The 20,329-nt window shown below is 41.0% G+C and overlaps 1 protein-coding gene across 3 annotated transcripts; it reads left to right on the top strand.

Moving 5' to 3' along the window:
* Positions 1-2,407: 2,407 nt before the first annotated feature.
* Positions 2,408-20,288, top strand: LOC124881086 (kinesin light chain 2-like). Of its 3 annotated transcripts, none has more exons than XM_047386584.1 (14): positions 2,408-2,544; positions 7,369-7,614; positions 7,704-8,031; positions 10,871-11,087; positions 11,182-11,371; positions 11,497-11,670; positions 11,902-12,001; positions 12,323-12,372; positions 12,531-12,598; positions 13,804-13,912; positions 14,197-14,337; positions 14,506-14,630; positions 15,944-16,001; positions 17,206-20,288. In XM_047386584.1, exons 2-14 carry the CDS (start codon positions 7,387-7,389, stop codon positions 17,287-17,289), a joined length of 1,872 nt encoding a protein of 623 aa, XP_047242540.1. In that variant the 5' UTR covers positions 2,408-2,544; positions 7,369-7,386; the 3' UTR covers positions 17,290-20,288. The 3 variants fall into 3 exon arrangements, with proteins under 3 accessions (XP_047242540.1, XP_047242539.1, XP_047242541.1); XM_047386583.1 differs by lacking the exon at positions 2,408-2,544 and adding an exon at positions 2,949-3,103; XM_047386585.1 differs by lacking the exon at positions 2,408-2,544 and adding an exon at positions 3,162-3,179.
* The last annotated feature ends 41 nt before the right edge of the window (positions 20,289-20,329 follow it).

Genomic DNA, 20,329 nt, shown 5'->3' with positions numbered 1-20,329 from the left:
AGAAGAGAGGTGGAAGTTTTATCAATCGGCCGCATAGTCCTATCAGCACACAGCTGGTAGGGGAGGGCAGGGGAAGAGCGTCGTGTTTATATAACACCCAGGAGATATTTTATTGATAGCCAGTTAGCAGAAGTTGCCAAGGCCACATTGAGGTGCCAGATTTAGAAAAACAATAAATGTTGTGGTTCAGGCAATTTCCAACCACCTTAAGAGTTTTACTGGTATGTCTCAATTGCGAATCCAAATAGCCACATTTCTGGTATTTTCCGCAGATCTGGAGCGTACAACTTCTCCAAGATTATATCCTTTAACCTCTGAGTCCAACCGCTGCCAAGCTGCAATTCTGTTCAAGAATCGTGTCCAGCTTGCGATTCTGCTCTCTTAACATTTCAGAGTGTTGATCGCTCTACAGACTCCATCTAACATCGCAGGAAGCTTTGGAAAGCTTTGAACAGCCGCCCACGTTTTGTGAATCACTCGATAAACCAGGTAACCACCAACTCCAAAAAGCAGAAATCCTGTTATCAAAAGTCCAAATATGTACACATTTCCTAAGTCCGCAACCGACATTGTAGTCAGGCACATAATCTTCCACTGCTGCCAAAAATCCATTGTGTTTCCAGAGAAGAACGTCCCGCCTGGACAAGAGGGTCTCCTTTACCCTGTCTTCCCGTTGAAAAGAAAAAAAATTTGATCAATTACGTTGAGAGACCAGCTGACCAAATCCATAATTTACAAGTTTGGAGGATATGCAAAGCGAGGCTCTGAGAAAAATACAGACAAAAGCAGAAGCAGGGATTAGCAGATAGGGAGAGAGAGAAAATGCGTGTGTCTTCCACTGAGAGCAAGAGAAAAGACTTAAAAGCAACTTAAAATCAAGATAAGAGACAGCAAGGACGTGTACAAGAAGAAGCTGGAGAGCAAGCTCCAGCAAAACAATATCAGATGTGTGGTCAGGGATGAAGAAGATCACAGGCTTCCAGCAGAAGGAGCACCACAGGGGACTCTACTCTCACCATTCCTCTTCACTCTGTACACCTCAGACTTCCAATACAAGACAGACTCCTGTCATCTGCAGAAATACTGAGATGACTGCAGTCGTGGGATGGATCAGAGATGTACAGGGAGCTGGTGGACTACTTTGTGGCATGGTGTGGAAACAATCATCTCATCTTAAACGTGAATAAAACAAAGGAGATGATTGTAGATTTTAAAACAAGCAGGAATAGGTCAAACACTATCTCCATCATGGGAGAAGTGGAGGTGGTGGAAGAGTATAAATACCTCAGTGTTCACCTGGACAACAGACTAGAGTGGAGATGCAACTGTGAAGCCATCTACAAGAAGGACAGAGCAGACTGTACTTCTTGAGGAAGCTTAGGTCCTTTGGTGTTTGCAGCAAGATGCTGCATCTTCTAAGAGTCTGTTGTGGAAAGTGTGATCTCTTCTGCCATAATCTGCTGGGGAAGCAGGATCAGAGCCAGGGACTTAAAAAGCTCAACTTACTAATAAAGAAGGCTCGGTCTGTTTTGAGGACTCCTCTGGAACATCTGGAGATCATTGTGCAAAGAAGGATTTTTCATAAAATGAAGAACATTATGGAGAACCCTGATCATCCTCTTCATGAGACTGTTGTACAACAACAGAGTGTCTTCAGTCAGGCTTCTTCAGATCTACTGCAAGACAGACCGCTACAGGAGATCCTTCCTGCCCACAGCCATCAGCATCTACAACGGCTCTTTGAGGAAACCTGCAGAACATGAGCTGCAACAACATTTAATTTCCCTTTGGGATGAATAAAGTATTTCTGAATTGAATTACATCAATCTTAATGCTTCAGCATACCAAGACATTTTGAAAAATGTCATGCTTTTAACGTTGATGGAACAGTTTGGCCATGGTACCTTCCTGTTGCAACATCACTGTGCAGCAGTGCACTAAATAAAGTCCATAAAGACATGCATCAGTGAGTTTGGTGTGGAAGAAATTGACTGGCCTGCACAGACTATTGCCCTCAACTCAATAAAGAAATAGAGCAGCGACTGGAAGCCAGGCGTTCTTATCCAACATCATTGTCTGACCACACAAATGTAACTCTGGAAGAATGGTCATACATTTCCGTAACGACGCTCATAAACCTTGTGGAAAGCCTTCCTGGCATCCTATTAAGCCCCATGGGTTAACAATGGGATGCCGCTTGTGATTTGTGCTCCTTCATGGTGTTACTGTTGCCAGAGACTTTTAAGAGACTTCACCTCTGCTCTTGCCTGGGACTCTTGTCCTGTTTTTCCGAGAACAAACTGAAGGACCCAACTACACTGCCTGCAGGCTGTGATTTTAAAAACCGGAAGTATTACCTGTGGCTGTTTCAGGCACGTGCACGCCTGTTCTCCCCCCACCACGGGAAAAAAAACAAAAACGTCAAATTGCCATGTTCTCATAACTACGGGAACAGGAAGACCACTTTTAAGATGATTCATTTTGCTTTAAAATAAGATTTCCGCCAGTGAGGGTCACTGTGGACCACGGTCCAGTTCTGTGTAGGTGAGTTAAGGTTAAGGTGGAGCCTAGAGACATGGCGGCCGTTAGCTTAGTTACAGCTTTCAGTAGTAATAATAATTAAATTATTGTATGCTGTTGGAGCTATTAGACAGCACAGTGACGCAAGGTAACGTTTTTAGGGTTCACCTCTGTCAGTGTGCTCCTGGGCAGCTGTGGCTACAATGCTAGCTGACCACTGTCAGCGTGTGAATAAATGGGTGGATGACTGTAGTGCGAAGCGCTTTGGGGTCTCTGTGGACTTGATGAAGCGCTATACAAGTGCAGGCCAGTTACCATTAGAGATGACTGGTAAAATAGTTTAGGAGAACGACTTGTTTTCAAGCTTGCCGTTTTTTGGAGGGTGCTATTTATTACAAACACTCATTCGAGCTGCGGAGTCACTGCTGCTGTCGCCAACAACCGTTACTGAGTCTTATTTTGGAAAAACCCCACCGGAAGTTGGTTTGCATCAGCTAGCTTGACTCCAGTGTTTCTGGAGCATCACAACATTATTCAGCCGCTTTGTTCCGAAGTCGGAAACACCGCTCTTACTTCGATGAAGGTAACAAACATCTCTCACTGTTTAGAGCATAGAAATACAAAGAGAGAAGGCCCGTCGATTTAAACCGAGAGTTGGGGTAAATAGTAAATCCGAGCGGCGATGTTCGTGATCTGTAAACAGTGCTGCTAATGAAGTATCTTGTTGTAAATCGTTTCCGTTTTATAACTAAACGATGTTGTATGCGTTATCTGGTGTTCTGTATAGTATAGCGAATGATCTACTGACATCTTGGTTTAGGAGCTCAGAGGTCGGGCCTTCACTGTTTACACACAGCTGTAGTGTCGGGATCTGTCTCAGCATGTGTTGTGTTTTTTTTTTTTTTTTTTTTTTGTAGAAGATCATATTGGTGGGCAGTCATATTACTGTCCTTGTCGGTCACCTCCACTGATCTGCTGCCAGAGACAAACGTCGCCGCCCTCCCCGGCCGCAGGCCCACACCATTATCCGGGCCTTTGGGGCTTAAAAAAACACTCCGACTAACATGGAGCGACAAAGCGATGTTCATCACAATTATGGCTTCTTCTTAGATGTCTGATGGGTCTCTTGTGGCTTTTGGGTTTGAAAATGAAAGCTTTAGATGGGGAGTGTGAGGAGTGGTGCATTGCAGTCAGCCGAAGGGAGGGAGCGGAGGACAGAGGAGGCAAACACAGGGAGGGGAGGAGAAACAGGTGCACCTCCAACATCAGAGCTGGGAAAGTCACGATGCTGCACTGTTGGATCCGGCCCTAATCAACGTTTGTGGTGGCTTTAGTCAGCACCACAATAATCACGCCAGCTTGTGTCAGTTGGATATCATCAGCATAAAGATGAGAAAAGATTAAGGCAGACATAACCGAGATCAAATGGGTTTTTCTTTTACTGATGAATCGTCATCGTTTTATAACAGTAACTTTATGCTCCTTCATAACTAATAGCTGCTCTATTGTGCTTGACTCTTCATTGTAATATATCTTTTATTTCACCTTCTGACATCCTACTTCATATCAAAAGGAAACAAAGTTAGAATAAAATGAAAGATGGTACATGTGCACAGTTCATAAAAACCCAGCTATTAGAAAACGTACTGCGTTTCCACAAGCTAGACGAAAACCAGTACGTACATTTATAGATGAAGTTGTTCTGTAACCCATGAAAGATATATACTTGTCTTACACTTGCCTATCTTGGAAGCCTAAGGGAGATACTGTATTTTTTAGAGCAGATGATCATGATGTGATGGACTGGCAACCAGTCCAGGGTGTACCCTCCCTCTTAGCCAGTGATTGTTGGAGATGGGCACCAGCAGCCCCCCTTTCATGAAGCTGCAAGGATAAGGGGTCAGCCAGCGATTTGAAATAAGCAAATTTTCATGATCCTGAAATCCCCTAATATTCTGTTGATTAATAACCACTTCCCCTATCAGTGAACCTGCAGCACTTTTTCCTTTTTTTGCAGGGTCATTTTTCATATTAATTGTTAAATTAAAATAATTTTTACGCAAAATGATTTGTATGCAAGCAAGCCAGGAATCCGTATTGGCCTGTAGAAATCCGATTGGTTCAGCTCTATTTACCAGAGTTGCACCGGGTAGAGTTTTGTTTGACCTGCAGATGAGGTTTAGCTAATTACAAATTGACAACACAAGAACATCATTGGAAATGTTTTTTCTAGCCTTCTTTTCTTGAACATTGATTACAGAGGCAACGTCACACTGTTTAGAAGGGAGAAAGGTTTTAATTTTAAAATGAAAACAAAATCATTTGTAACCAGTCTTGGACATTTTAACTGAGCCATTAGAGTTGTTTGCATGGTTAGCATAATGGCAACAACTGTCTCTGTTTAATCCCTTAAAAAAGTAGATTGTTACCTTAAATCTTAGATTTTCAAAAGATTTCTGTCAGCATTTTCTAGTCCAGCAAGTCCAATGACAGACGGATGTCTAAAGCTCAAAACAGAGCAGCTTTGGTGAACCCTATTCAGCCTTCCTGTTATCTGCTAAACGTTCTGTTTCCTTTCTTGCTCTCTCTCTCACAGCTTGAATGAACCAGACTTGTTGTAGACCAACTTTCCTTTTAAATGGCTTTCTGACATTCTGTGCATCCATCCGTTTTAAACACCTGACTGATTCTGACTGAACTTTGAGTCTCAAAATTAGCCTTTTAGTTGATAAATTTAGCAGCGGAAGCACTTTGTCTCAGTTGATTTTCCCACCTGATGGACATTTTTGTGAAATCATTTCCCTTTTATTTTATTTTAGAACTGGCAAAGCATTTAATTAATTGAGAAATACGTCTGGTTAAGGTGAAATGGTCTGTTTGGATTGTAACGTCTTCTTTTCTGAGGATGGATCTGTCAGGAGGTCAGTTCTCACTTTAATTGGATTTGCTGGTCCTTGGCAGATGCTGCGTTAGATCTAGCCCACAGGAACTGAGTAATCCAAATCTGGTTTAGCAACACTGAACTAACGCATCTTATCTACCACACTATCGTTTTCTGTTCAGTGTAACTAACTCTCACCCAAGAGACACTGATGGAATAGAAATTGTCCAAATTGTCCATTTTACAATTTATAACCAAACAAGCCGACTTTTGTATTTCTTGTAATCCTTTCATGTTTTTCGTTTATGAAAAGAAGCAATAAATGCATCTCAAGAAAGTTCATTTTTTCCTACTTTAGCTTTTTTGGGTCCCTCCTTTTTTCTTTTCTTTGCATAAATTTTCACAGTGAAGCACATCTCAGGTTGAAACAGGCAACTACTGCGTGTGGGATTTGATGAGTTTTTAACTCCTTAAACTCACAATGTAAACTTTCAAAATGCTTTTGTTGCATATTAATTTTCTGAGTCCTTGCTTGCTTATTGTCATCTGGTATCTTGTGGGAGTTTATTTTTCCCTTCTCCGTTCCTCCGCCTCTGTGTAGAGATGCACCAATAGCAGTTTTTTGTTTTCTCCAATTCAGATTTTTGAATTTTGTAAACATCTGGGCTGACCCATTTCAATTTCTGACCCCATAAATAACCCAAACCATCTCTAATTTCTGTTTGGATTAAACTAATTCGGCTGCCTTGATTTTAAAACGTTCCTTGTAGAGAACTTGTACACCTCCTTCAAAACATCACCAAATTAGAAACCTTTCTTTGTCATCCAGTGGACATTTAAAACTAAAGCGATTCAAGTTGTTGAACAGAAGCATTTTTTTCACAGACGGTTGTGATTATTGTAAGTGTTTAATCATTAAATCTTAATTCTCGTTAGGAACCTTTGATCAGGATGTTTTGTTGCTTCTGCCACCCTAAATCATTTAAGAACAGGCATTTGCAAACACCAAGGAAGAATCCGAGAATTCATTCAAATCACGGACATTTATACAAATCTTAGCTTAGTAGCTTCAATTATATAACCAAAATATCTTTCATTTGTTGCTCACCAGAGACATTCCATAACCAGTAGTTTCAACTTATTATTATGTGAACCGCAGATATTTTGTTGCCACATATGGTTGTAATCTATAATAAATTATGTTGTCTTATGCTAATAATCATGATTTAGTTAGCATAAGTGCAAGCCAAACATTAGCATGTTTATTCTCTATTTTGATAGAACTTGTTGATAATTTAGCTGATAACATATTCTAGTTAGTTGAGTAAAGACAAAACTTTTGAGAAAAGGTTGTTTTCCTGCTTCTGAAACGAAGTGTTTTACTTTAAGCGTCATACATTTTAATGACTTGTGTTTTACCCGCTTTCTGCACTAACAACTGCCCGAGGACAGTAGTAGAGGTCAAATGAGGCAGACAGGCAGCTGCAGCATCCAATACAGTCTCTTTTTCCCTCGGAACGCCTTTGGCATTGATATAAAAAAAAGCATAGATTGTTAGCGAAAACCCGGATGCGTTATATCAACAAAATAATATGACTCACCTGTTATTACAGGTTTCTATGGGGTCCACATGAGAACAGGCCTTGATCTTTTAACCTTTTTTTTTTTTATTCAGCAGCGCAAATTGCCTCTGCACAGCAATCGTGTCTTCATGGAGCCAATTTATAAAAAGTTGTGACTTTTTTTAGGGCAAACTTGGCACTGGAAATAAACAAGCATGTCAAGTTAAAAATCTGCCCATTCCAACCATCTTCCATGCAATCGGTGCATTTGTTTTTTAGTTTTCTAATTATTTTGTTGCAGCAGTGAATTGTTTAGCTGTTAAAAGCATGTTGTTTCACAAAGCAGCCAAGTGTAATTGATCAGAGTCGTACAGTAAATGTTTCTTTCAACCACATTATCCACAGTGTGCATGAAACCACGCAATGTCCACCATGGTGTATCCGCGTGAGGAAGCCCTGGAGCGACTGACCCAGGATGAGATCGTCCTCAACACTAAGGCCGTCATGCAGGGCCTGGAGACACTGCGTGGTGAACACACACAGCTCCTCAACTCGCTGCTGGACTGTACCCAGGTGTCTATTGCCCAGGAGAAGTCCGGGCTCCTCCGGAAGAATCTGGAAGACATTGAGCTGGGCCTGGGAGAAGCGCAGGTTGGCTTTTCTAGTCGATAGTTCAATGTTAAATCTTTACGGTTTCGCTCCTAATCAGTGACTGTTTATGTTCTCTTGCTGTCCCTCAGGTTATCATCGCTCTGTCAAACCACCTGAGCGCCGTGGAGTCCGAGAAGCAGAAGCTGCGCGCCCAGGTCCGTCGGCTCTGTCAGGAGAACCAGTGGCTGCGGGACGAGTTGGCAGAAACGCAGCACAAGCTGCAGCGCAGCGAACAGTGCGTTGCCCAGCTGGAGGAGGAGAAGAAGCACTTGGAGTTCATGAATCAGATCAAGAAGATTGACGACGATGTTTCCCTGTCAGAGGAGAGGAGCCAGAGCTCCGGAAGGACTGGAGGAGGAGACTCTTCAAAGGACAGCCTGGATGATCTGTTCCCCAACGATGACGACCAAGGAACAGGTAACTTTGATCTGGATCATTTTTTACAGGATTTTGTACACGGAATACAAAGTTCTATAGGGCATTAATTATTACTGGATGGAAGTCGGGCTATCCCATCTGACCGTCCTGCAGGTTTTTGTCCAGTTTTTCCAGAGCAGAAGAATTTTAAATACACATTAGACTACAAATAGTTCAAGTGTGTGTATGTAGTCCAAAGCTGGAGGAGTTTTTACAGAATATTCAATGTTCACAGGCCTAAAAAGTCATAAAACTTCATTATCATCATCATTATTAGTCTTAAATTGGTCTTAAATCTAACTTCCTGTTCCTTTTTTTTTAATGTTTTCGTAATTTGAGTTTTTTTTTAATCTCCTTTTGTTTTTTGAGAAATCTCTGCCTTGTTTAGATCGGTGGTTCTCCTTCCTGAGGACCAGGAAGCTCAATTCAGTTCAGTTTATTTATATAGTGCCAATTCACAACACATGTTGTCTCAAGGCACTTCACAACAGTCAGGTTCATACATTCCAATTAATCCTAACCATTGAACAGTGCAGTCAGATTCAGTTATTTATTCAAATTGGATAAAAAGTTTTTCTATCTAAGGAAATCCAGCAGATTGCATCCAGTCAGTGACTTTCAGCATTCACTCCTCCCGGATGAACATGTAGAGACAGTGGACAGTCACTGGTGTTGGCTTTGCAGCAATCCCTCATACTGAGCATGCATGTAGCGACAGTGGAGAGGAAAAACTCCCTTTTAACAGGAAGAAACCTCCAGCAGAACCAGGCTCAGTGTGAGCGGCCATCTGCCACGACCGACTGGGGGTTTGAGAGAACAGAGCAGAGACACAAAGAGAACAAAGAAGCACTGATCCAGGAGTACTTTCTATGGGAAGGAAAAGTAAATGTTAATGGCTCCTTTAGTCGTTTCATCTAGAAAGAAAGAACAGATAAACTCTGAGCCAGTTTTCAAGATTAGAGTCTGAAAGAGAGCACATATAATTAGTTACAGTAAAAACTCAGTCAATTTCCATGTCTAGGAGAGAGAAAGGGTTAAACACTAAAAGACAGGGCCATGTGGATCATCTGTAGAGGGTGAGCATTAAGTTGTTGCTAGCAGAAGCTCGGACGATGCCCCTCTCCAGAAAGGTGTCACAGGTAGACACAGAGCCAGGCCAGGTGTAGCTTCTAGGAAGAGAAAAGAGAGAACAAAGTTAAAAGCTGAAATAACAGCAAATAATGCAAAATTGGAGAGTAGTGTGAGAATGTAGTGAAGAGGGTGAAAGTGGTCATTATATCCACCAGCAGCCTAAGCCTATAGCAGCATAACTACACAGATAGTTTCAGTTCAGATTATTTAGTTAAACGGTGCTTATTTACAACAATGTTGTCTCAAGGAACCTCACAAAGGGTCCCACTGATGGTCATTGTTATACTAAAAACCACAAGGATTGGGATACCTCCCTCTATCAGACTGATCATAACCATTGGAAAAGAGAAGGGGTCATACAGGTAGCAGAAATGGAGGGTGTGTTTGCACCTCAACCATAACTGAGCCGGTTTAGGCTAAACCTGACTCCCCCTTACTCCAACCAACAGGGAGGGAGGAAGGCTAACTAAGCCACTCTAACTATAAACTTTATCAAAAAGGAAAGTTTTAAGCCTAGCCTTAAAAGTAGACAGGGCTCCCGGTTTCACGGGCTCCCGGTTTCACGGACTGAAGCCGGGAGCTGGTTCCACAGGAGAGGAGCCTGATAACTAATGGATCTGCCTCCCATTCTACTTCTAGAGACTCTAGGAACCACCAGGAAACCTGCAGTCTGAGAACGAAGTGCCCTGTTAGGAACGTATGGACCAATCAGATCTCTGATGTATGATGGAGCTAGATCATTAAGGGCTTTATATGTGAGGGGGAGAATTTTAAATTATATTCTGGATTTAACAGGGAGCCAATGAAGGGAAGCTAAAATAGGAGAAATATGATCTCTCTTTTTAATTTTGATCATGCAGAACCACTGGTTTAGGGAAATGAGATCAAAACATTCATGTTACCTGATCAGCTCGTCTGAGGGATTGTTTAACCACAGTTGTGGGAACTACTGTGTAAAAGGAGTTAAAGTTAGGTAATTTAACTGCAAACACGATTAATTTCCATCCCATAGCGAATAAACACAAATACAGTCAGCCAAATTTAACTCAAATAAGTTAATGATAGGGTATTGAGAAATTAAGTTAAGTATTTAAATATTTCACAGTTAAAATAGGTCTTAAATGTAATAGGTAACGATCCTGCAAAGCTGTTAAAAAGTCTTTGACGGTGATATTTTTCCTTTGGTTGGGGGGTTAAGTGTGTAGAAAATGGAGTCTGGAGAATCATTTTGATTTCTAGACTTTGGCCCCTCTACCATCTTTTATGGGCCAATACCGATTCTCGGTGTTCTGTATGGTTCCACCTGCAGATGGATATTTTTTTCTATGGACCATAAAACACAGATTAGTTTTGTGTGCACTTTGTTTTAGTTTAACCATTGACAATGAAAGAACGCTGACAAGAATGGAAAGAAATGTGCTGCTGGTCACGTGATGAGGCATTGAAGCATATTTCCATAACCATCTGATCTTTACTAATCTCAAAACAAAGTGTGTTGAGGAACATACTGTTTGTTAATGTATTGACAGACAGTAAAGTGTGTACCTTTCTAGATTTGATGTATTTAGTGAACAGAAAGAAATCAGATTTTTCATGATTTGACCTGTGATCAAGGGAATTTGGATGATTAATTAGAGATCGCTTATAGAGAGGACACAAAAGAAGTGATTTAAATCTTTTCATCTCTTGTTTGACCCATCTGTTTCAGCCCAGCCGAGTGGGGAGGCAGCAGCCCAGCAGGGAGGTTATGAGATCCCGAATCGACTCAGGACCCTGCACAACCTGGTGATCCAGTACGCCTCCCAGGGCCGCTACGAAGTCGCTGTTCCTCTGTGCAAGCAGGCCCTGGAGGATCTGGAGAAGTCGTCCGGACACGACCACCCTGACGTGGCCACCATGCTCAACATCCTGGCCTTGGTGTACAGGTGAGGGGACAGAGGTGGCACTGTCTTTTTTAACGTGGTTGTGGTTGAGATTGAAAAAGACTTTTTACCGCTGTGGTGCCTTTTTTGTTTCCAGAGACCAAAATAAATACAAGGAAGCTACTCACCTATTGAATGATGCCTTAGCCATCAGAGAGAAGACACTGGGGAAGGACCACCCAGCTGTTGCTGCAACCCTCAACAACTTGGCTGTGCTGTTTGGCAAGAGGGGCAAATACAAGGAGGCCGAGCCCCTCTGCAAGAGGGCCCTGGGGATCAGAGAGAAGGTGAGGGCCCACAGTGCCAGTGCTGCCTTCAGACTTGGTTTTCATTTGAGTGGAAGCCCTAATCCAAGTTATGTAGCAAATTTATCTCACAAATGTTCCTAAAGTTGTCTTCTTTCTGTATTCAGGTGCTGGGGAAATCCCACCCGGACGTAGCCAAGCAGCTAAACAACCTGGCCCTGCTGTGCCTGAACCAGGCTAAGTACGATGAGGTGGAGTACTACTACAAACGGGCCCTGGAGATCTTTGAGTCCAAGCTGGGAGCCGATGACCCCAGTGTAGCTAGGACCAAAAATAACCTGGTGCGATCCAAATGTGTACAGTCTAACTTCTAAAACACTGCCTCCATCCTCTTTACTGTTATATTCTCTACAGCCTGTTTGTTAATATTTATATGTTTAATTACAGTACCTTGCAAAAGTGATCATATCCACTAACATTTTCACACTTTGTCATGTTATAACAACTAACTGGTATGAATTTTGCAGGTCACTCTACTGTCAAAACACTTATTTTATGTTGTTTCCCTTTAGGCCACATGCTACCTGAAGCAGGGCAAGTTTAAGGACGCAGAAGTTCTGTACAAAGAGATCCTGACCAGAGCACATGAGAAGGAGTTTGGATCAGTCAACAGTGAGTAGAACCATCAGTGGATCAGCTAAACAACCAGCTCGGCCCGTTTCACTTTGACAGTTCCATGCTGGGTTGGGTTTTTCTGTTCCCCTCACCCCCTGATCCCTGCATCGCTCTCAGCAGGAAGGAGGATTATTCTGTGATACTGAAGCCACTTAATGTTGATGTTTCCCTCCTCCCTTTTACTGCTCACATGCTCAGCATGAGACGGGTTCCTCAGCAGGAGTTTGATGAATGGCTGCTATGTATTATTTATGAATAAATCACGTGGACAGGCCCGGAAGGCTTTATAATTTTGTTTTTCTTCATCTCATTTTGTAGATGACAATAAGCCCATCTGGATGCATGCAGAGGAGAGGGAAGAAAGTAAGGTCAGTTATTAACATTGACCTTTAATGCATCTGCTACCACACTGGAAAGTAGACTGAAAAGGGCGACAAGGATGCTTTAACTTGTGGTTTAATGGGCTCGTGTTTTACGCAGTGTTTATTTCTCCGCTCTTTCTCCGTTTCTCTCCTGTCTGCCTCAGGGTAAACAGAAGGACTCTGGACCGTATGTGGAGTATGGGAGCTGGTACAAGGCCTGCAAGGTGGACAGGTGAGGCAGGTTTGGATTTAGGAAACAAACAGAACAAGAATGATGGATGAAGCCAGCATGGATACACATCTTACTGCACATGTTATTCCTAAGGAGGTGAAAAACACTGACTTCTTTACATTGTCAGAAAATAATTGGTTTTGTTGGAAAGCCCAAAGGTCGATAAAGGCATGATCCGGAAATCAAAAACTTGCGAGTATATTTTTATAGATCCCTGTAAAATATTTACCAACGTACTTAAAGCAGGAAGTCATTTTCATACCGGGGTTCAGAGAACAAATACTGTTTAGAATGTTTAAACGACTAAATATGTTTAGTCATGAGTGCAGTTGTATCGTGCTCTTGTTTCTTTGTTACTGTAAGACTTAGCGGAAAACACACTGAGTATGCCCAGCTCAGCCAGCTCACAATAGATTTATTTAGTTGGTTCGCATTAAAACTAGTAAATCAAACTTAATCTTACGAGATCAGATGACATCCCAGGTAAAGATGTATAAAAACCCTTGAAAGAAAAGGTTGCTACGGAGACTTAGTGACCCAAATTTGCCTCTCTTGGCTGCAGTTCTCCAACGGGGAGCTTTTTTAATTCTTTTTTACGTTCCTTGCTGTCCTCCTGTGTGTGGTTGTAAGAGAAAAGTTGGGGCATTTTGTGTAACGGTTTCAGTTGTTTTAAACTCACATTTCTCTTTACACTATTTCAATTATTTGTTCACTTTTTCCCATTTTTAAGAGTGACTGAAAAAAATGGGAATGATATGCTATTCAAGTGAGGATGGTTGGTGTTAAATGTACTGTTCTCTTGGCTTTCCCATTTTGAAGAGTGTCTAAGAGCATTGGGCCTTTGTGTTACATCATATATATACCCCAAGTCATAGATAACTAATTAAAAGTGCCTCAGTTTACACAGTGAAGTGTAAATTAAAAAATCCTTCAGTCACATTTATCAAGTTTAGTCAAACTAAACATTTTTTGGTTGGATCATGCTACTGTATAAAGTTTTTCAAAGTGCTCTATTGTTGAGATAAAAACTTGCCATACTATTACAAATGACCCATTAACATCCTCCTGTTCTTGTGTGACGTTACACACGAAGTCATGCAAACATCAAGCGCTGAAGGAGCTATAAGATCTCTGATTATACATATAAATTCAAAAGGAACAGCCTAGAGTCCTCATTGTGTTATTCTTATTTTTTTTTTGTCCAGTCCAACTGTGAACACAACCTTGAAAAGCCTGGGAGCGTTGTACCGTCGCCAGGGTAAGTTGGAGGCAGCAGATACGCTGGAGGAGTGCGCCAGCAAGTCACGCAAACAGGTACAACACAAACACTCCAAAAAGCCTCAGTGCTCTTTGACTTACTGCTGTTAGGTATGCTGTGTGGGTTCTCGTGGTTATAGTACCTGATTAGCTGAGAAGATGTTTTTCAACTAATAATTATAACCTCCTAAACTCTGCCACAATTCACAGATCAGACACCAGCTTGGTGTTTATTTCCTCTTTAGTAGAGAAGTTTAGTAATGTCTACAGTGTGTTTATTGTGTTCAATTTTTTTGTCCAGCTCTTGGTTTTCCTTATCTTTTGTGTGTTTGTTCCCTCAGGGGATTGACGCCATTAACCAGAGTAAGGTGGTGGAGCTGCTGAAGGACGGACCAGGGGGAGGGAGCGACAGACGACAGAGCAGGGATGGACCGGGGGGACGAGGAGACGGCGAGGGCGAAGAATCCGCTGAGTGGAACGGGGTAACATCCTTATTATAGATTAATGAGAACTTCGGATACACAAAACAATCTTGCACATGTCAATCTATAGATCTTCCTGTTGTAAGACATTCCCCCAAAGTGACAAAGAACCCTTTAAACATCTCATGTTGTACCTGATTTTGTAGTTTCTTTTTTTCCTCTCTTTAGGACGGTAATGGGTCTCTGCGTCGCAGCGGCTCCTTTGGAAAGATCCGTGATGCTCTGAGGAGGAGCAGTGAGATGCTGGTGAAGAAACTGCAGGGCAGTGGACCTCAGGAACCCCGTAACCCAGGGTAAAAGTTTGATCTGTGTCGCTTCACTGAATAACAAATATAATTTTTTAATTATCTGTGAGGTTTTTTTTCTATCTTGGGGAAAGTAATGGAAACTGTTGTTTATTCGGTGATGATGGTTCATGGATTATAGCTGACGCTCTCTGAAGAGTCCATTACTTCATTCAAGATACAATTCCTCAGGTTTAAAACAATTATAAAAAGTATATAAACAGATATTTAATCGTTAATGTTGCTCAATATTTGGTAAACTTGGGCTTTTTTAATGAGGAGATTTCTAACAGCTGCTGTGGGTTGTTTTTTTTAGACCTACAGTTTAAAGCAAATAATGACCTATTAGTCCAGTTGAATAAAGCAAAAACAAAGTTAGTCAGTCATAGTTTTTCTTTTCTTTCCATTTTTAACTTTAACATAAACCTTTAATTGATATTTAATCTCATGTTGACTTGTTCACATTCAAAGATGATGAAAATATGACAACAAATTAATAATGCTGGAAGAACTGGGTTTTTTTGCACACTATAAGCTGTCAACTCTGGGGCTTACAAGTGATTTTTATTTTATCTTCCTTATTTTTCTCCAAACGTTGTCAAATATGCATCATTTAACTGTTTGTTTTTTTTAGATTTTACGGTTTCCCTTCAAAATGTTACTTTAATTCGGTTTATTTGTCCTCTCAAGGTGCTTTACAAGACAAACAATGCTAATGCATATCCAGTTATATATACTATCCAGTTTGGCTCAAATTAGTCCAATTCATTCTAGCACACTCCGATTATTATACAGTCGCATTCAGATCCAGTTCCATACCGTTAAACTCAGTTAATCGTATAATGATAAAAAATTAAAAAGATTAAGATCGTTGAAGGTAGCCGTAGCTCCCTGAGTTTCTATGTCCTGGAAAGAGACACAGTTAAACACTGGGCCAAGGGTATTAACACAGAGTTCATAGCAGAAGAATTCCACAGAATGCATAATTGGAGAGTAGTAAAAGAAAGTAATAGAGTGAGAAAAAGTGGTCAGAATATACTTCTGGAGCATTACCCTTAAATTAGACCGTATGCCTTACAGACAAAAACTGGGAGCTGGTTCCACAGCAGAGGAGCCTGTTAACTGAAACCTTCTGCCTTCATTGTCATTTTACAAGCCCTGAGAGGATTATTTTTATGTGGACATTAGGTTTCACTTAAATATGTAGCAGAGAGTTTGAATCGGCTTGGAATGATTTAGTAGTTCGGTATATGACTGTTATTAGGTCAACTGTGTACAGTTTCTGTTGTTTCACACAGAGATCTTGTTGTTTTGTTGCACAGAATGAAAAGAGCGAGCTCCCTGAACTTCCTGAACAAGAGCACTGAGGAAACCACACAGGTGAGACTGTTCTTATGCCAGGGTTCCTACACAATCTGGAAAAGTAAAGATTACTTTTTCTTTATGAGAAATATTTGTATTTCCAGGTTTGATTATCTATCAGCTTGTCTAAATATTGTGTCCTTCCTCCCTTCCTAACTTCCTTCCTCCCTGAGTTAATTGTTTTTCTTCTGTTCTTTGTTTCTTCCTTGTTAAATTCATTTCATCCTTATTTTCTTCCTTCCTCCCTCATTTCCTTCCTTTTTTGTGCCCTAACCTCTTTCCTCTCTTGTGTCCTTCCTTCTCTGCACCCTTCCTTCTTATTTTCTTATGTCCTACCTTCCTTCCTTGCTACCTTTCTTTTTTGCTTCCTTCCTTCCTTTTTTGCTTCCTTCCTTCCTTCCTCCTTTGCTTCCTAACTTCCTTCCTTCCTTATTTGGTTTCTTCCTTCCTTCTTTGCTTGTATCATATTTTCCATCCTTTCAGTTTCTGGGATTTCCAGGGTATTTAAATCCTGCCCACTGTAGAAGTGTCATAAATTCTTTGTGGTATTTCATATTTTAAAATGGATAAAAAGTGGTTTTCCACCTAAGTGGTTCCAGGACTGGTGCTAAAGCCAGTTCTTGACTAGTTCTATAAAGAGTGCTTTTCCACCACCAAGTCTTAATGTTATTATAAACATCTCATTAATTGATTGTTTTTATCCTTCCCATGTTTTATTCCGTGTTTTTGTGAAGTAGCGAGGGGCTTGGCGACAATTTCACCACATGACTAATATCATTTATCCCAATATCCCAGCAAAGAGATGCTGTAAGGTCACCATCTTAGTTCATTCCTTCTGTTTTAAACAGCCAGCTTGTAAACCCTTCACAGTCCAGATCATCTGATCTCTCATCTTCACCATCAGCTGGAGAACATGCTTTTAAAGCGAGACTCCTGAGTTTTAAACAGGCGCTCACAACAGTTTGATTGGCTGCAGTTACCCATGAGCCCTCCTCTAGCTTCTGACAAAAATGGTTCTCTCCCTCATGTATAGCAGTGAATCGGTGCTGGGTTTGCAGCGGTTTTTCGGGTCTAGGGTCAGAAGTCAACGCGGCGGAAACTCTAAGAACTAGAAACAGTTAAGCACTGGAACCAGTTTGGTGAAAAGGCTTGTCATCTACCTAAAAACCTGTCTCCTCCCAGTCAACATACAGGACTCTAACAGGAACCAATGTGTTTTCAGGATGCCAACAACGGCCTCTCAGACAGCAGGGGACTCAGCTCCAGCAACGTGGACCTAACCAGACGCAGCTCCCTGATTGGTTAGACACACAGTCGAGAGGCGGGACAGAGGGGAAGGGGCCGTTTACCTCGGTTCGAGCAAACACTCCAGCAGCAGCGTTTTTGGTTTTATTTTAAGCATCTCTTAAAAAGAGGACATTACCACACTTGATGTCACCACTGCTGTATAAACCGCTGCCACTGACCAGAACACTGAATTGTATCATACACATTTACAAGCATGCTGCTGAACTAGAGGGGAATGTCTGCACCTGAACGCCTCATAGCACTACAGTTTGTTAGCGTGTGGCTTGCTTGGTCTCCAGTTTTCTTTGCAGATGCTCAACGTTTTGCAGGTAATGTTTGTGGCCAGTTTCAGTTCAAAAGGTTTCATTACACGTTGTTTATCCCACGCGTAGCATGACGTAGCCACCAATGCTGACCGCGGTACCATCCAAACACAATCAACCTTCCAGGACATTTAGGGACACATAAGCTCTAACCATTTCAACCTCAACTGTTTGCCTTCTTGATTTGTATGTATGTAAATGCTTTTAAATTATTTCACATTTCCTTTGGGGATATAGCTCAATTTAATGTTTTTGTTTAAAATGTACTGGGTTAAAGAGGGACTCAACTGGAAAAATGTTTCTCTGATAGGAGGAGACTGGGAATAGATGAAGAGCAATATGTGGGGAAAGTAAAAAAATATTACCTCAGTTCATCAAAATACAGTCATCAAATAAATATAAAATGGTGATAAATGTATCATCTCAGTTGCTGAAATTAGCTGTCAGGGTTTCAGACTAAACTAGAAATATACAGTTGAAGCCTAAAGTGTGGGATGTCTGGCAGATGAATGTCTCAATATGTAAGTTGACAGGGAAGATGGCTTTTTCCATATGTGCTTTCTTTTTACCTCGTGATTTTATTTGGGGGAATGCACATTTTCAAACAGCTATTATTCTGATACAAGTTGAAGGAAAACAAGCCTTTAAGACCTGATGGAGCTCACCGGAAAGAGCCTCGGGTCCAAGTGGGTTGGTGCACGTTGAACAGGAGGTAATCATTGGTGCAGGATATCAAAGGCGGTCTTTAAACATCTGATAGGATTTTGTTTTAGCAGCGCATCAGCTGCTGTATGTTTACTTTCATTAAAAGCATTCCAGAAACCCAGTAATGTTGTGTAAAAAGCCTAATGGTTCTTTTATGGCCGTAACATCACTTTATACTGGAAAATGTAAGAAAAACTTGAATCTTTAATGTTAGTAAAATTAAATCAGAAATTGATTTGAGTAAATCCCAAATCAAGAAATAGTTGATTTTAATAAAATCACCGGTGGCACAATTAATTTCATCCCTGCTGATAATACTTTGGACAAGACTTTCTATTGGGCTCGGATCTGCGGACTGTTTGTATCATTACCCCACTGGAAGAAACCATTGTTGAATTTTTTTCAGGTTTCTGTCAGAGTCCACTAGATTTCTATTGAAAATCTCCTGGTATTTCAAACCATTAAAGAGTTCATGATGCCATGTACTCAAACCAGCTTCCCAGGGAGAAGGGAAACAGGCCCACACCACCACAGATATTCCACCATACTTATCAGTGGGCATGAGATGCATTTCTACATTGTTGCAATTTGTTTTAGACCAGACCCAGCTGACGTGTTTATTGATAAAAAGCTCAATCTTAGTCTCACGGTTCCAGTTAAAATGCTATTAGCATTTAATAAAATCCACATATTTACATTTGGGATGATAGGACAGAAAATGGGTTTCTCCTGCTTTCTATCTCAGCCAACCAGTTGGCATGTAGTTGGCGTCTAATGGTTGTTATGGAGGCTTGGCGGCATCCAGATGGCACACTTTCTTTTTTTTTTTTTACCTCTGTCACCATTCTACCCACGAAGATTAAATCATCTAGTCTAGTGGCATGATATTAACTTCTGTTATGTCATCTTTATAACAGGAAATTATGGATTACTAATTAGTAGTTCCTAATACTCAACCTAAAACCATCAAATATGGATGAAGAACAAATCTTGTTGCCTATATTTTAAAGGGATTGATTAGGATGCCACTGTTGATTTTGTTAGTTGTTTCTTGTAAATTTTCTGCGTGATGTTACACTGCTGCAGTAAAAGAAATACATTTAAAGGCTTTTTCTGCTTCTTTACCAGGGATGGAAACACATTTGTCCATATGTGTTGTGATGATTTTCTGCACATGTATAATTTTGCACTAAAAAGTGGGAAGAATGTAATCCTGACGAGGATGAATCTGATGAATGTCAGTCAACGGCTCAGATCTCACAGACGATGATCCATCCTCTGTGAATTTACCTTTTATTGATGTGGTTCTTTTTATGTTGCCAGTTTGAGCTTTTATTTTGAAGGCACAAACTACTGGTTATATCTGAATGTTGCTTTTCATTCCTTCCACTTGATCGCTGGACTAAACTGGAACAGAAAACACAACAAATCCACCAAAGCATAACGTGCATGAAGCCAGGTATCATTTGTATTCATGACACACATCCTATCAGCTTCTGAATGATCGGACTGGGGGCGGCTTTAGTTTGATGACGAATCGCAGGAAGTCAGAAAGTGAATAAAAGTGGTTTTTAAAAAGGTTTCGGAAAAGAAAAAGAGAAGTGCTTTAATGTATGGTGTGTGACCTTTCTATGTGTGTGTTTACCGTTCATCACGTTGACGCAACCCAACACCTTGTAGCCGTGTGCAGCTCTTCTCTAGCATACCAGGCAGTCCTTCACTGTATTAATCACATGCTCTTCTGCAGAGGCCTGCAAACAGGAACAGCAGACATCCAGAAATAAATCAACCATAGAAGAATACTTGGCTAGTGTGAGAAAACAATAAAGCTGCAGTGGATTTTTTAAACATTGATCTTTATCTGAAGGGTTTGATGCAAAGCTTCAAAGATTCTCTTATCGCTGTGGATGGAAATGTTGCTTTCAAGACGCACCTGTAAATGTGTTTTATCAAAAGGTTCAATAAAGACATGTTCCACTTTTGAAAGCAATCCCATGGCCTTTTCTTTGCATTCAGAGATTTGGTCTTGTG

The sequence above is a fragment of the Girardinichthys multiradiatus genome, chromosome 14, assembly GCF_021462225.1.
Source record: "Girardinichthys multiradiatus isolate DD_20200921_A chromosome 14, DD_fGirMul_XY1, whole genome shotgun sequence".
NCBI lineage: Eukaryota > Metazoa > Chordata > Actinopteri > Cyprinodontiformes > Goodeidae > Girardinichthys > Girardinichthys multiradiatus.
Note: the sequence above shows the minus strand (reverse complement) of the source record. Positions and strands in the feature narration are given on the sequence as shown.

Bases quoted from the DNA above. Each gene is read 5' to 3' on its own strand.
- LOC124881086 (XM_047386584.1), top strand. From the start codon at position 7,387: ATGTCCACCATGGTGTATCCGCGTGAGGAAGCCCTGGAGCGACTGACC. The intron at 11,671-11,901 runs GTGCGATCCAAA...GTTTCCCTTTAG, and splicing joins CTAGGACCAAAAATAACCTG to GCCACATGCTACCTGAAGCA. The intron at 12,373-12,530 runs GTCAGTTATTAA...TGTCTGCCTCAG, and splicing joins AGGAGAGGGAAGAAAGTAAG to GGTAAACAGAAGGACTCTGG.